General features: G+C 41.8%; 1 protein-coding gene across 4 annotated transcripts in view; it reads right to left on the bottom strand.

The window, feature by feature from the left end:
- Positions 1 to 16,582, bottom strand: part of dpp6b (dipeptidyl-peptidase 6b) — a 94,733-nt gene that overhangs the window by 9,565 nt on the left and 68,586 nt on the right. For all 4 annotated transcript variants that reach the window (XM_053681149.1, XM_053681147.1, XM_053681150.1 and 1 more), the window contains exons 4-17: positions 12,353 to 12,447; positions 11,558 to 11,632; positions 11,026 to 11,078; positions 9,913 to 9,994; positions 8,068 to 8,188; positions 5,403 to 5,557; positions 3,839 to 3,936; positions 3,610 to 3,736; positions 2,862 to 2,900; positions 2,377 to 2,484; positions 2,163 to 2,254; positions 1,823 to 1,870; positions 1,136 to 1,248; positions 178 to 231 (exon numbers count right to left, since the gene is read on the bottom strand). In XM_053681149.1, the coding sequence (XP_053537124.1) occupies positions 178 to 231; positions 1,136 to 1,248; positions 1,823 to 1,870; positions 2,163 to 2,254; positions 2,377 to 2,484; positions 2,862 to 2,900; positions 3,610 to 3,736; positions 3,839 to 3,936; positions 5,403 to 5,557; positions 8,068 to 8,188; positions 9,913 to 9,994; positions 11,026 to 11,078; positions 11,558 to 11,632; positions 12,353 to 12,447 (1,260 nt within the window). The remainder of the gene's footprint in view (positions 1 to 177; positions 232 to 1,135; positions 1,249 to 1,822; positions 1,871 to 2,162; positions 2,255 to 2,376; positions 2,485 to 2,861; positions 2,901 to 3,609; positions 3,737 to 3,838; positions 3,937 to 5,402; positions 5,558 to 8,067; positions 8,189 to 9,912; positions 9,995 to 11,025; positions 11,079 to 11,557; positions 11,633 to 12,352; positions 12,448 to 16,582) is intronic.

Below are 16,582 nucleotides of genomic sequence, written 5' to 3'. Positions count from 1 at the left end.
ACTTCGCATTGGCTTTTTTATTTTCTGAATTGGCCTCCGACACAGTACGGAAACATCGTCTGCTTCAAATAGTTTTCTTTTGTGAATTAGAGACGTATTAAAGTTATTAATTTAGCTGATTCATATTCCGTCACTGCGGCTGTGTTCCAACCGGACGATTATAAACGGGACACTCACTCTCATAGAGTCGGTCTCGGGTGCTGTAGACAGCCGTGTAGGGCACTGCGGGACCTGGAGACAAGGAAGGATGCGAGTCGTGTTAGTATACCATCAGTTTTTGTGTGCAAATGATTCAGTGTGCCACTTACGAATGACTTGGTATGCAAAATGTAAATGATTCACCAAATGATTCAGCATGCAAACTACGAAACTGAGAATCTTTTCAGTGAACTGTGTGTGCGTGCGCAAAATGAAGCTGTATAAGAGCACACACACGCACTGTGGTGTATTGTGCAGTCTCACACCGCTGATTAATTACAGCCCTGTGTTTTGTCCTCCTCAAACAAAGCCCTCAGAGGGCTTCGGATCATCCCTGGGTTTTGCTCTAAGTGCCGTATTATCATGAGCTGAACCTTTTATCGCTCATCCGATTAATAAGCCAAACTCGGAGTAGCAGATCCCGCTAAGCAGATCAGCGACCATGGCAACAGGGTCTTACTGCCCTGATCAAAACCACAACGTGGAGGAAATGATGATTAATGCAGTCCGAGCGGTGAGGAGGCCACACATCTGTCTAAATTTATTCAAAAGTATTGACTTACTGTCTCTATATGGCCAATGAGAAGCAGTGTTTTATTAAAGCCATCAGCTTACTTAAAAGAAGACAAATACTAAAAGACAGTACAATTCAGGGTGCAACTTCCAAATGATTCACTAAACGATTCAGCTCACAATTGTGCGTCCAGCTCACAAACGATTTAATGGGTGGACGATTCACAAATCAATTCAGTGTGCAACTTCAAACGATTCACCAATGACTGTAAACGATTCACCAAACAATTCCATGTGCAACTTGTAAACGGTTCACTGAATTATTAAGTGTGCAACTTATGAATGATTCGGTGTTTGTAAACCCTTCAGTCTGCTGCTTGAAAACGATTCATTATCCAACACAGATTCACAGAAACTCTCTGACCTTTACAGTTGAGGAGGAAGTAGTTTGCGCCGGGGCTGAACGCGCCGCTGACGAAGCCACAGCCGAAATCGCAGGACAGACAGCGGCGGTTAAACGAGCTTGTGGTGTAAGCACTGAAACACAACACGCCGTCATCAACATCCATTTCCCAATCAATAGATTATATTTAAAAATATAAAAACGATAGCTAGTTTTAGTATTTAGATTGCCATCCTTTGTTTCGCACAACTTCGTCAACATACAAGTTTCAACCCACAAAATTTTCATTTCATCCACGCTAGAGCATGGAAGATCTGCTCCTGTCTTCTCCACTGCGTTATTAATTTGTGGTTTTAGATCTGTACAGATGTCAACAACTGACAATTTTGAATCTTAAGTACGAAATTTTAACATCAAATCTTCGTTGGTTTACATCACTATAATACATCGCTCAGTCCTGAACCGAACGTATAATCAACTATTCTGTGATATACGTTATTGTGCAAAAGTATTGGCCACCCTATTTTTCATTTTAGGTGTTGAAGTTTGTCTTCTGCATAATTTCAACAATAGAAAATACTACATTTTCACACAATTCATTTTAAATCAAACGTTACAGAGAAATGTTTGTTATTTGAGAATAAGACTGGCATCTTTGACTAGTTTGTGTGCCAATACTTCTGCACAGTGACGCCGATGAGAGCATACCTGTACAGGTGACGTCGTTTCGGGTTGTCCTCTGTGCTCAGGAAATATCTGCACACACACACACACACACACACACACACACACGCACGCACGCACGCACACCCCGGTGCACGTTGAAACCACAGCTTTTTATTATGAGTGACACAGCTAACATAACCCCCGGTTAGCTAACTAGGCTACACATGCTACAAGCTAACATCACAGACTCTCGATACGTTTAAAGTGATGGAGTAAATTTAAATTCAAACACACACATCACACTGCCTTTAGTCATAATGAGTAAATGATATTCAGAGTTCTGAGGTGCGTGTGTGTGTATAGGTGAGTGAGTTATGCTTACATCAGCTGTGTGTCCTCATCGTACGCTAAAATCTCTGTAACATCCCAATCACCTGACGTCAACGACTGCAGCGTGTCTGAGCTTCTGTTGGGCTGAAACACACACACACACACACACACACACACACACTTGACTTGTACGGTAAATGAAAGCTGAAGAGCAGTGTAGGTGCACATGTAGTTTAGTACAGGTGTGTGTATGTGTGCGCACCCACCTGTGAGGTGGACATGGAGATGTGGTAAAACTTCCCTCGACCCCCCTGTGGTACTGCACGGGTGAAGAAGAACCTGAGGCCGTCTCTGGAGAACAGCGGAGCTTCATTCTGTGTTCAGGGGAATACACACATTGTAACACTACACTACACACACACTCTCCAACACTAACACTACATACACACACTTTACCTTTTTTAATGATATATTCCTTCCTTCCTCATCTTTTTCTCTACTTCCCTTATTTTCTCCCTTCCTTCCTTCTTTCCTTTTTTGAGGATGAAAGGAAGTGAGGAATGAAGGAAAGTCATGGGTACATAAATCCTTCCTTCTTTCCTCATTTGCTTTCGGCCTTCTGTCCTTTATAAACTTCTGGGAGGCCGTGTGCCTCTCTCTGATCTGCTCTCGGGGACGGGGCTTTGACTTACTTTAACTTCCACAGCGTGGTGTTTAAAGAGAGAGAGAGAGTGAAGGTGAAGTGACTCACCTGTCTGTGCAGCCAGCTCTCACTCTCATCCTCATGTTTCTGTAAACATCAATCACACATTAACCCTTTATTAGCCTCTCTAGAAGCTTCTTCTCTCTCTCTCTCTCTCTCACACACACACACACACACACACACACACACAGTGATTTTACAACCCTATTCCATTATGGAATTTAAAGGAAACATGGTTGGATCCATTATGTGACTCTATAAATATCACCAGATCGGTCAAAAAGTTGATTATTTTCCTGTAACAGCATGTCCTGAAGTGTTTTATTCCCCTTACACCAATCTGACATTGGCTACAATTTTTTAATTATAAAGAAAAAAAAAACCCTGACATATCGTACTTCTTATCCATTTAAAGCTACGTTTAACGTTGTGGGACGTCAGCAAAGTAAGTCCGTTCCTGTTCTTGCTCATGTTATAGCAGCTATAAACACTCGTTTCCTCACCAGCCGCTATTTACTGGCTCTCTTTACCCTCGCTCTTTATTCTCTCTCTTTAAGATAATGAGATTAAAAAAACGCAGCTTGTCACGTTACAGAGAAACCGCAAAAAGCGTAAAAGCTCTGTCCTGGAGACATTGGAAAGCTTCCATCTTTACCCTGCGAACGAGTCGTTACTACGGAAACGGTAACGTATTAGAGCAAGTGCATCAATATGAACCTGAGCTGCTGTTACAGAAAATGAAATCAACACCTTCTGAGCCAATCAGGTTCCAGAATGGAGAAGTCAGAAAGGAAACCTTGGTGCAGATTCCGGTGGTGGCTTCACACAGGGTGAGGATGGAGTTGTTCTGCGCTCGGTTCAGCCAGTTGACCGCCAGTTTGGTGCTGGTGGCCCATTTCACCATGGTGACGTAATACTCCTTCCTGAAACGGGACCCAATGTAAAGCAACTTTCAAATCCAAGGTGGCGGACTTCTATCTTAGGGTCAATTTCCAAAGTCTGCGCATGAGAACTAAACGACTGACCCGATCCTAGGGTCCTCGGGCTTCTTCATTCGGACCGTGTGTAGCGGCCCGTTCAGACTCGCCACCGACACGTAGACCTCAGGGTTCTCTTCTCCGGCCTGAGTCAGGAAAATGTATAAAACTGAACGACGGAAATTGCGTCCTCTTTAACTACAAGCTATTTTGGGGTGCCATGGACAAAAAGACAAATGAACTTTTAATGGAAAAGTACAAGAATATTGAATAATAATAACGAAAAGTGGGTGTGTTTACATGCAAATGACATACTTTTGCTCAACAAAAGTTTCAAAACATATGTTAATTAGCCGAGTGTTTAAAAACACAGAAAACAGACGTTTTACACCCACACTCAGCAAGCGTGCTCCATCCGGGAGAAAAGATCAGCAAAGTAGACTTCACTTCTCTTCTAACACACATCGCATTCAGAAAGTATCAGTGGAGTATTGCAGTGAGGCTTGACCTTCTGCAAGTTTCTCTCGTCTCCACACGCGATCTCTGACGCTCAACCTTCCTGCTCGCCTGTCTTACACCCGAGCCCGCCCCCTATTTGCTCAGTTTGGTCGGGAGGCCAGCTCCAGGAAGAGTCCTGGCTTCTTCCAAGCAAAAGAATTATGGATGCCACTACGCTCTTGGGAACCTCTAATGCAGCAGAAATGATTTCTGTAGCCTTCCCCAGATCTGTGCCTTTCCAAATCGCGTCCAATCAATCGAGTTCAACGCCAATCAGAGCGTAAAACATCTCAAAGCCGATCCAGGGAAACGGGATGTACCTGAGATAAGCTTCGAGTGTCACAGGAAAGGTTGTGAATACTTGCATCAATGTGATATTTCCTTTTTTTATTTTTTAAAAGTGATCACAAATCTGCATACTTTCTACAGGTGTGTACCTCAGCTGTTCTTAACAGGAGAAGGATATATTAGATTTGCGCTGGCCTCGATCTGTTATTCTACTCCTCAGCCTCAGGCACTTTTCTGGCCACAAGCTTCAGAATCTCTGACGGTTTCTCAGCGCTCGCACAACGTACACGCTTCGTTTAAAAGGATTTCACGGAATTTAAAGTCATTCGGGAGTTCTGTTTGAAAAAGTCGACACGTTTAAAGAACGGGTCTGCTGTTGGTCGTTTCCAGTTTCAGCCGAACGGACACTTCCTGTGAACGTAGGCGGTTCTTGGACACGGTTAATGACGGAATGTACTGGACTCCTGTGACTCTAGACATGAAAATTTGATTATTCACTATTATTATCACGTTATACATAATATAACTGGCTAAAATGTAGACTTTTAAATGTTTTCATTCAGGTTTTCAGGATGAATATCTCTGTAACTCTAAGAGGAAGGGAAGTAATAACGACGCTCCCTTCCTCTGGTGTGTGATGATTTCTGAAGAGTAAAAAGATTCAATTATGTAAATGAGCTTCGAGTCTGGGCTCTCGGTGTGCCGTATCTCATCAGCACAGCTGTCTTGCTTTAAAAAACAGCTGCGCTGCATTACGATTAGTCCTTGCTTTTTCCCTGAAAGATTGTTTTCCACCTCGACGGTACACGTAAGATAAAGCACTCACTTTAGGGTAGCGGTACTCCTGAGCGCCAGGGTACAGGCTGCCCGTGAACATGGGGATCTCCATCTTGGGCACCAGAGTGTCGTTGATGGTGGCGTACGCAAGCCTGAGGCCGTCCGGGGACCACCAGTGTGCGGTGTGGGACCTGAAGATCTCCTCTGCGAAAGAAACAAAATGGATAAATCAATCAAAATAGGAATGAATGAATATGCAAATAAAGTAAACATAATAAATGTAAACAACCTAATGCAAACAATAAATAGATCGATAAATGCTGAAGTCTCAGGAACAAACCAGTGCTGCCAGAATGTCTGAGAAATAAACCTGCACCGTTACAGTTCGGCTTCGTTTTCTGGACTGACGATGACAGATTCTCTTGAAGATGAATAGCCTTCTCGGAGTCATTGGTTTCAACTCAATGAGCTGCAAATCCACCCAATAGGACTTGGACATACAGCATCCATCATGATGTGAATTAAAGGTGCAGTGTGTAATATTTAAACATGTCTTTAAACCAGTAATAATCGTATCACGTCATTAATTGGGGCGTGGGGTGTAGGAAAAAAATGTAAATTTTTAGGATATTCAGGCCCTGAAATGAGCTCCACCCCAAGCTGGAACATTTTTTTTTTTTAAAAGGTAAAGACATTAGGCACATGTAGTTATTAACAGTGAGGGTGGAGTTGTGTGAAGATTTCTGCACGCACTAGGAGTTTTCCAAAAGTTACAAACTGCCCCTTTAAAACATGGAATCACAGAGAAATCTCTAGAAGCTGTAGCTCTAGACTCCTGTAGGACAGAACGTGTGGTTTAATATGGTGCAAAGGGAACCACAGACCACAGGATGGCAGTAGAGCTCCGTTACTTTTTTTTTTCCTTTTTTTTTTTTTTTTTTTTAAATCAGCACCTCAATATTTACAACACGCCATAAAGCAGGTTGTAACAGGTCCTGTAGTTCCAGTGAAGGGGCGTGTCCAATCCTCACAGCTCCTCTATCTCATGTTCGATTAGAAATGTATAAGTCTTGGATTTTTATTATTTAGAAATGATATCAAGTTCTGAAATTGAATTGGTGTATACATATAGTAATTTAAATAGATCTAGACATATTTCAGTGTATAATTTATAGAATTGTGCAGCATATCATTTTAAAACCCTTTTTATTTTATAAACTCGAACGGTTTATGTTTGATGTTTAAAATAAGCTGCTCTTGTTTTTACGTTATTGTTTTTATTATAAACATTCAGTTACATATTTAAAAGCATAAACAGATGGATAAATGTGTGTGTGCAAAAGAAAAACACAAATGAATGATTTAAAAGCAGCAGAAATCATAATAAAAATAAAAGAATTTTTTATTAAATAAAGCCCAAAAATAAATAAATATGTAAAAAATAATTTCCTTCTCAAGGTCACAGTGTCTTTATGAGAGAATTTATGAGAAAGAGAAACGTTCTGGAGAAATAATGCTTTTTTTTCCCTTCGCAATAACGCTGGGCTGTTCTTTCTCTCTCTCTCTTCCTCAATTCTGTTCAGAATTAATTAGTTAGCCTTTTTGAAAAAAATGGATGAGAGAGAGAGAGAGAGCGTGCTATGAGGCACCTGAGGTCCAAGCGGTGAACAATACAACCCCCCCCCCCCCCCCCCCCCACACACACACACACACACACGTGATTTATCTGTAATAAATTCCAGATAAAAGATCACAGGAGATTGGGCTTTTCTTTTGCCGCACCATGGAGCACGTGGAGAGAAGGAGAAAGGAGAACAGAAAAAGCTCGGGTGTAAAAGCATCAGAGTGAGAAATGAGAAAGCGAGAGAGGGTTTATGAGTCGTGTCTCGTCAGAAGCCGAGCCGCAGGGTGGACGTGTGAGGAACGGATACGCTGGGATTCGTCATGGCTCAGCTCCTCGGCTGCTACTGAACAACGGCAACATCGTGTTTATTTATTTATTTATGTATGAATTGTATGAAACATGAATGGAGAGACTCGCACGGAGCAATATCATCAGCGTTCACGTAAAGCCAAGTCAAATTTGCCTTTGAATTTTAAAAATCACTGAAATCCTCCGCCGTCGTCGTGATTGTCGTCATGATCTGCATCTCGAATCTAAAACTCTTTAGGCTTCAGGTTAGTGTTTACTAATCTACAGAAGGCTGGTACGCCGAACAGAGCTTTCAGCAAGTTTCTAGCTATACCAGAGGTTCGTACTCCATCCTTGTAGTGCGTTCTAGAGTACTAACTCACGTTACGCTTTCATGACCAAGAGCTACGTGCCTTAAATATTTTTCTTTTGACTGCACATTACTAAAACACAATATCCTTAAAATGAAAAAAAAAAAAACAACAACAACAAAAAGTTCAAACAGGAACATTTCAACTTAAACAAGCAAGTAAATGAATACAGGCTTTTAAAAATACATTCATCCTGGAAGTTCGAGGATTCGGCATGAAATTTTGAACATTCACACATGGACTACAGACCGCGTTTCTTTCGTTTGCTCGATCTCCGTTCCCCGAAATGGGTTCTAAACCGTTTACTATTTTGTCAAGAAATATTCGAGGCGTTTCTGTAGATATGAAAGCGTATGGAACGAGCAGCGAGCTACTGTCAGAGCTGCTGTTGTAGAAAACGAAGCGGAACCTGAGCAGCGCCGCGTCCTTACCTTCGTACAGCCAGTCGGGGAGTCCGTTGAAGACCACGCCCTCTCGTCCTGTAGTGACCAGACGGATGGGTTTGTCCTTCACGGTGGCTTGGTAGTAGATGTTGTTCTCGAAGATGAAGATCTGGTGAGAAATTCAGCGCAAATATAACAGCGTTTCAATTCAATAATAAGAAAAATAAACAGTTGTGGAAACATTACCAGTTCCATGTGTTGTCCGAATCCAATTCCAGGATCCGATACGTTTTCTCTTCCATATCCGATCCACAGTTTTGTTTTTCTTTTTTTCTTTGTATCAGACTGGTACCAGCTCTATTTTCTAATCATCACCACCCTTAAATATACCTTTCAGCCAAACCTTTTAAATACACAGTAATTTAACTGATGTTAGATATTTATTCGTCTGACGTCGGCTAACTCCCACGCGCTCGAATAGACTTTATTTCACATTGATAACGATAACTCAGAACATTCTCGGTTTAACCGTGGATGCGTCGGCGCATCTTTTGAGTCTAGACGTGAAATGTTACTACTATGAGGCTGGGGGAACAGGTCAGGGCTTCCGGCTAACATCAGAGAATTCGAAGCTGCCAATCGTTCGTGATCAATCGTAGCGGCGTATTCCAACGTTAAAAAACGTTGTGCAAAATCCGTAACGAGCCATGCCGTAAGAAAGCAGTGATCGTGTGCGGCGTATTTATACATTTACATTAAAGTGTACATCAAAGGGACCTTGAGGGGGCGGAGTCAAAGCAAACTTCCATGAACAGTGCTTCAGTGGAGGTTTCTGATCATGTAAAGTCCAACTTTCACACAACTCTTCCTTTGTTAAACGTGTTTTTGTGTAATTAACGCAGCACCATGCACCAGATTGTTCCTTTGCTAATTGTCGTTACCGTGGAGATGAATATTAATGATGCGATTAGAGGGTGGAAAGATGACAATCGCAGGAGCGGAACATAAGAAGAAGAAGAAAAGAGAGCTCGCAAAAAAAAGAGCAGGCTGCTGATGTGTGTGTGAGTGTGCGTGCGTGTGTGTGTGTGTCGGCTTGTGAGTGACAATGCCATTTGTCAGCAGTGAGTCTGTTTCTCTGTCATCTGCTGTGCTGATTTCCTGCCAGATCACCACTCCATCTTGCTTCCAGCGCCGTCTCTATCTCTGCTCCTGATTTCCAGCGTCGTCACGGCGACCTTGGCGCTGCGGGGGCGGGGTCGAGAAAACCTGCTGCTCTTTTGGTGCAGATTAATCACCGCAGCACTACAGCTATAAAGATTATTTCCGTTCTGGGTGATCAGCTCGCTAAGCTCCGCCCACATTGTAGTGTTCATTCTAGAGCAGGAAGTAAAATCTGGTCTTGTGTTTGATTCTCTCTCTCTCTCTCTCTCTCTCTCTCTCTCTCTCACACACACACACACACACACACACACACACACACGCGCGCGCGCACATGCGCTCGCTGAAGGTCAGGTGAAAACAAGACTAGTCCCCAGGGCTAGTGCCATCTGTCACTCTCTCTCACTCACACACACACACTCACACAGCTGATCACAGACACACTCACACACACACACCGAGCACCGGTTCTCTCTGCCCTCTTTTATCCCTGACACAGTCTCGTCTTGAACGCTCCTCCTACACCTTCGCCTACTCTTTATTAATAATTATTTTATTAACATTTAATAAAACTGACGCTTTATTAAAATATATGACATGAAAAAGTGCTTACTTGCAAAGAGGCATGTGTGATTAGTAATCAGGGTCATGCGACTAATCAGGTGTTACTGATTTATCCAGAGATAATACAGGTAGGGGTGTGTGTGTGTGTGTGTGTGTGTGTGTGTGTCTCACCAGTTGTTGGCCTTTCGGACCCCATCCAGCAAACTGCAGCGTTGTGTTCTGCACTTCAGGAGCAGACAGAACCTCCGTCTCCCTGTGAGGGGAAAAACCCCACACACCTTTAATTGATTAATCAATTTCATTCAATTACAGTTATGTTAATTAGAATAGTGTGTTTATTGGCTGAAGAAGAGTGACCAACTGATAATAAATTACTGTAGTTGTTAACTATAGATCATAACCCATTATCTATTAATTATCTAATTAAATACGTATTTGATTAATCCACCTAATTAATTATTCCACACTTAACTGATATCTGAAAATGTTGATTCATTACCTGATTAGTTAATTAATTAGTAAAATCTGTTCATTCATTACACCTTCAGTCCAGTACACTGTGTGTGTGTGTGTGAAATATAATATAATCCTGTAAAATATAGTTAGTTCATTTGTGATCAAATGTGAAGTAATTATTTAATTAATCACTTTATTACCCAAGTAACTAATTTACTAATATATACTTAATAAATTAATGACTAATTAACAATAAAGTCATTAATTAAACACACCCCTGCTTCAGCCTATAAAATACATAATAGTTAATTAGTTACAAAAAATTGTCAATTAATTCAATTAAGCACTCGAGTTAATAATCAATCAGTCAATACATTTATTTCAGCAATGATTCATTCATTAATTACTGTAGAACAGTGTGTTTTTCCAGGCTGAAATCAGAGGAGTGGAATTATTATTTATTATTATTATTTATTGTTATTTTACAACAATTACACGCATCTGATTGTAATGATGTGTAAATTAATTAATAATAAAAATAAAATAAAAAACAGCCAGAACTGATAAACAGCATTGCGTGGAACTAAAAGCATTACAGCCAGCAGGGGGCAGCGACAAGCGCACAATCAGCTTAACACACACACACACACACACAACACACACACAACACACACACAACACACACACAACACACACACAACACACACACAACACACACACAACACACACACACACACTGCAGGGTTCTCACACAGACCGCATGCTGTAAGGTTCTCCGCTGTAATTAACACACTTGTTCACGTTTCAGCACAGAACAGAGGAACTTACGGAGTTTTCAGGCTGCATATGATGTACGAGGCCGTGTAGGAGTACCGGTACAGCTGTAGAGGAGAGAACACACATCTGTTAACACACACACACACACACTAACTTAAAAACCAAACCAAACACACATCCACGCACACACACACAAACACACACACACACACAGATACCAACGGTCTATCCATCCATCCATCTCAAACAGAGCTCTGTTGAGCAAACCTGGGACTATGTGGGTTCTGCTACACCCTATGTAGTGAGCACATGTAGTGAGCACAAGTAGTGAACAGGAATCTGATTGGGATTCTCTCTATTACTGACGCTGCAATATCATTAAAGTCTGACAAATGAATGACAGCACTATTGTTTGTTGTATTGCTTCAGCCAATTGTTAGACGAGTGTGTGTGTGTGTGTGTGTGTGTGTGTGTGTTTAGCTGTAGAGCTGTTTTTCCTACACCTGTCCTGCAATAACTGTTGGTCGGTTGATGGAAACAGCTGTGTGTGTGTGTGTGTGTGTGTGTGTGTGCACTCACTCACCGGGACAATGTTGTAGGCCAGCAGAATGTGAGTCAGGTCAGGAGACACTTGGTACTTGCTGGCTTTATACATTTCCTGAACAGGAGGGTGAATAAAGTTATTAAACTGAAACATCAGTTTAGTCGTCTATCTATTTATCCGTGTTCTTCTATCTCTCTGTCTATTTCTCCATCTGACCAGCTGTCTATCTGTCCATCCACGCATTCATTCATCCATCCAATCCGACATCCTGTCTTCCTAACCATCAATCTCAGCTTTTTGGCTTTTATCCATCTGAGTGTATCCATTTATCTATCCATTCATCCAGTTAGCAGTCCATCCATCCATCTGACCAACTGTTTATCCATCCATCTATCCATCCATCCATCCAACCAACTGTTTATCCATCCATCCATCCGACCAACTGTTTATCCATCCATCCATCCATCCATCTGACCAACTGTGTATTCATTCATCCATCCATCCAACCCACTAGATATCAATCATCCATCTGACCAACTTCATCCATCCATCCATCCCACTGTTTAACCATCCATCCAACCATCTATCCATCCATCCATCTGACCAATTGTTTATCCACCCATCCATCCACCCAAATAACCAATTGTCTATCCACCCATCTATGTACTGATTCATGTATTGCCTATATTCATGTAAGTAGTTTGTCTGTCTATGAATCCATCCATCCATCATTCCATCTCTATCCGCCTGTCTTTCCTCTATGATCTTTATTGAGTCCAGTGTGTGTGTGGCATATTTTCTGAATGGATGAATAAAATTTACTGATAAACTTACAAACATCTTGTTCTCCACCAGAACCTCGGTGCTGTTGCCCTCCACATCAAGCTTGACCACATCTCCATCCCGATTACGGTACAGCAGCTCTGTGTCTGATGTGGGAACAGAGGGAAACGCAACGTGATCATAATTATATCATCACAGAATAGCAACAGCATTACATTCCATAATAATAATAATAATAATAATTATTATTATTATTATTATTATTATTATTATTATTATCCTCAATATGGAAGTGTGAAGTTTAGTTTCAGTGCCTTCAGATCCAATCAACAGACATCACAGAGCAGGAGGACGTACTGTACTTTCACACGAGTTCATCTCTCAGTGTTTGCGTATGCTCTACAATTAAAATCATAATGTGGTTTCAGCGAGACAAAATGGCCGCCTTTCACAGACACCGTGCTGGGAGAGTAAAACTTCTGTAATAACTGCATCATCATCATCATCATCATCATCATCATCAGATGTGGCACTGTAATGAGAATAACGTACACGGTAAAGTGCTGTCTCGGCATTAACGTGTGGATCTGGAGGAGGAAGAATCCAGCTGGTGTGATTTTAAAAGTCTATTAAGGGACTTTTTCTCTACAAAAGACGTTATTGTATCACTGCGTATTGAGGCAATACTTCTATTAAGCACTGATCATCTCATCTTGCTCGTTATCGCACACAATCACAAGCCCCACCCCCTTACCTCTGACTGACCCTATAAACATTTTCCAACAAGTCCCTAAGAGTTAGCTGTTGCCGCAGAAACGATAACGCGAGTGACGTTAAGTATAAATATGTGACGTATACACAGACCTACACGCCGTATATGTAGTAATATGTAATGCTTTGCGAGTTGTCTCCTACACGGAAGGGGTCAATAGAGGCACGTTAACAAGGCTAATCAGTAGGAACAGGTGTGAATAAACAGGACAGGTTCTGACCACTTGGGGGCATGGTCACAGCTGAGGGGTGGGGAAAAGAGGAAAAAATTAGGAACGGTTATAAATTTGGCATCTTTGAGAAACAAAACCCTGGAAATCTTGAAATAAACTGTGGGAGAAATTCTCACAATATTAAACGTTAAATCAGGAAGTCTGAACATCCAGGCTGGAAATCGTCTCGGGAACAAGTTTATACATACTTTATATCGTGCGTTGTTTTGCGCCTCTGGTTTGTTTGCGTTTTGATTTGTTTTTGTCAATCCAATATTTTATCCAGTTTGGTTTGTGTCCCAGTTTTATGCCCCTGGTTAGTTTTTGTTATTTTGCTTGCTCACTCTTGCACGCTCAAACACACACACACACACACACACACACTCTCTCTCTCACAGCGAGCTCCTCGGGTCTGGATGCACATGCTTTCTACGCTGGTAAATAATACAGACGAGTGATCGGGGCTAAAAAAGCTCAGTGTAACAAAGAGACGCAGCAGCACGACAGGGTGTGTATAACAGCGATGTTTCCACACACACACACTTCTGTTTACTGTTTAAATCATCGACACACTTACAGAGATAACACTGTTAACCATTACACACATGAACAGAAAGGAGAATAAAATGAACACAACAACAATAACGATGTGTTAAACGCGGCAACGACAAACCTGACAAAAACGCATTTTTTTAAACGTGTTTTACTTTACAGTTAGTAAATATAAACTTTTCAGAACACTAAGGACATGAAATAATGATTACCAACGACTTTTTTAGGTACTTTAAAAACGTTTCTCTGGCGAGTGTCTCTCGGTGCTCAGTGCTCGCTGAAGAGAACTGCTCCTCCACTCTCATGGGAAGTAAGCAGCTCACGCTCGAGTCACGGCACTCTGTTAAACTCGCTGTTAAATGTACCGTTTAAACGCCGCAGCACGAGCTTATAAAACTGAAAGTTTTCGATGAGAAACATCAGAAGGGAACGCGGGAACGGATTAACTCGTTTGTGTCTGTATCGATGTGCTTATCTAGCTCACTTTCATTACACTACGTCAACTGGCACTTTTTAGCCCGGTCAGTTCCATTTCACAGCCAGAACACCGGAATAAGCAGCACTTTCCAGCTTTTACACGCCTAGAGCGCGAGTGAACGCATTTCTCACAGGTAGAAAAGACGCAATATGACGTGGAAGTGATGTGAGCAGAACCGGAAGCTTCAGAAACTAACTGACTTGCCTGGAAACTCTCGTGAATCTCACCGGTTTCCATTCCGTTTCAGCGCTGCCCTGGCCACGCCTCCGGAGCACCACTATTTTGGTCGCAATGTATCTTGTAATGTAAAGCTATTCCGAGCTGGATTTAGACCCGTTTCCTTGTTTGATATTTTGCTATTTTTCATATTTTTTCTGAATGACCCTGTCTCGCCTGTGGTGAATATGAATCGGCATGATTTTGCAGAAACTTTATGACTAATAGAGAAACTCTGCACTCGTGTCCAGTGTATTAAAAATTTGATTCGGTTATTTGCAGAAAGTCACGCGAGTCTCGTCACGTCGCGTCACGTCACGTCTGCCGGGTGTGAGATGCTAATGCGAACTGCTGTTCCAGAGCGCAGCCGCAATGCTAATGCAGCCTTAGAAAGGAGAATGCTAATTTAGAGAGCCTCGGGATGCCGAGTGTCCTTGTGGAGGATTTCGGCGGAGTAAATGGAGGCGTGAACCTCCACTCTAGTGGTTAATTATCTTGATCCATCTGCTAGGAGATGAGCAGAAGCTCGTGCTTTTCTCCTGTTGAGCCGCCGACATCTGCCATGTTTCCCACGTCATAATCTGTCCTGCTCCTCGTTGTTTAATGGTTCATTTAGTGCAGGGACGGCTGCTGCCAGGAGAACCCGTGGAACTGGAGAACATGTTCTACCTGTGTTTACCGCAATGTGTGTGTCGCACAGCTGGATCAACTCTAAACCCACCACCACTGGCTCAAATCTACATTTACATTTAAATACAGCTGACTGATGGTTTAATCCCGAGCCACTTTACAATGAGGCACAGTTTCATCCAAACACACGGATGGATATCTCCTCCATCCATCCATTCATCTATCCCTCCATCTAACAATCCATCTAACCATCCACTGATCTCTCCATCGCTTGGCTTCTTTGTATATCTGTCTCTTTCTTTATGTTGTGATCAATAAATATTGATTATAGTAACCCACACACACACACATCCATTTATCCAACTATACTTATATTAAGTCTCTCTCTCTCTGTCTACCAATGTTAAATGGGGAAATAGTTTAAACAGCAAACCTCTCTATCCATCCATCTTGTATAATCTTATTCGATGTAGGAGAAGGTGGAGGAGGAGGAGGTTTGTTTCCGCTGATTTGAGTACAGAAGGACATCCGGCTGAGTGCTGCTCAAACAGTCAGACAGCCTCATCATTAAAAACCGCAGGGGACAAAACAAACAGCTGTCCATCTTTACTCTTCATTTAGCTCCTTCTGGTTGGATTCTGGAGCTTTCGCTCGTTCATTATCCAGAGCCCGACCGAGTCCTCCCATCAAACCCAGGGCTTCCACGTCAAAAAGATAAACCAACACAGCGGTGCACGGAACGATCACCAGGACAAGCTCTATAATGAGTTTCACAGTCATCATCGCGGATCGCATGTATTCGACATACGCCTTTTTGTGTGTGTGGGCGTGTTGTTCAAAACATCGCCTGCTTTCCATCCCGAGATCTTTGGTGATCTGAAATCACGTAATACAGTAGTGTATTTTAAAAAAATAACTTTTCCAATGATCAGTCTGTAATGGATTCCGCAGAGTTTATTTTGTGATCGTTGCGGCCAAAAAAAAGCTCGATTTTGCTGTGGCTTTTTTCGAAATGCAACTCGAGTTTTTTTTTGTGTGTGTTTTTGTTTTGTTTTTTTGCAGGAAACTTCTTGAATCGGCGAAATCGCAGTCGCACGGCCTTTCGCAGCGATGTTCGGTGAACGAGAATTTTTAACTATACTCGTGTTCGGTGACGTCACACGACGCGTCTCGGCCCAAACCTGGGGTTTGCTTGATTTTGTGTTCATTTCTGTGATCGCAAAATTGCAACAATTTTCCAAATTGAAATGTTCAAAAAATAAATACAAATTTAATGAAGGTTTCCTGTCTAGTTTGTATTTATAGCAAAACAATCAAACTATTTAATAAAAAGATGTCACAATCTCTATGATATCGCAAAAAACATTGCGCCATAATTTATCACCATATCAATATATTTATTAAATAATGTTGTATTTTTTC

Source organism: Ictalurus punctatus, chromosome 7 (genome assembly GCF_001660625.3).
Source record: "Ictalurus punctatus breed USDA103 chromosome 7, Coco_2.0, whole genome shotgun sequence".
Lineage (NCBI taxonomy): Eukaryota > Metazoa > Chordata > Actinopteri > Siluriformes > Ictaluridae > Ictalurus > Ictalurus punctatus.
The sequence above is the reverse complement of the archived record's forward strand: the minus strand, read 5'-3'. Positions and strand labels throughout refer to the sequence as shown.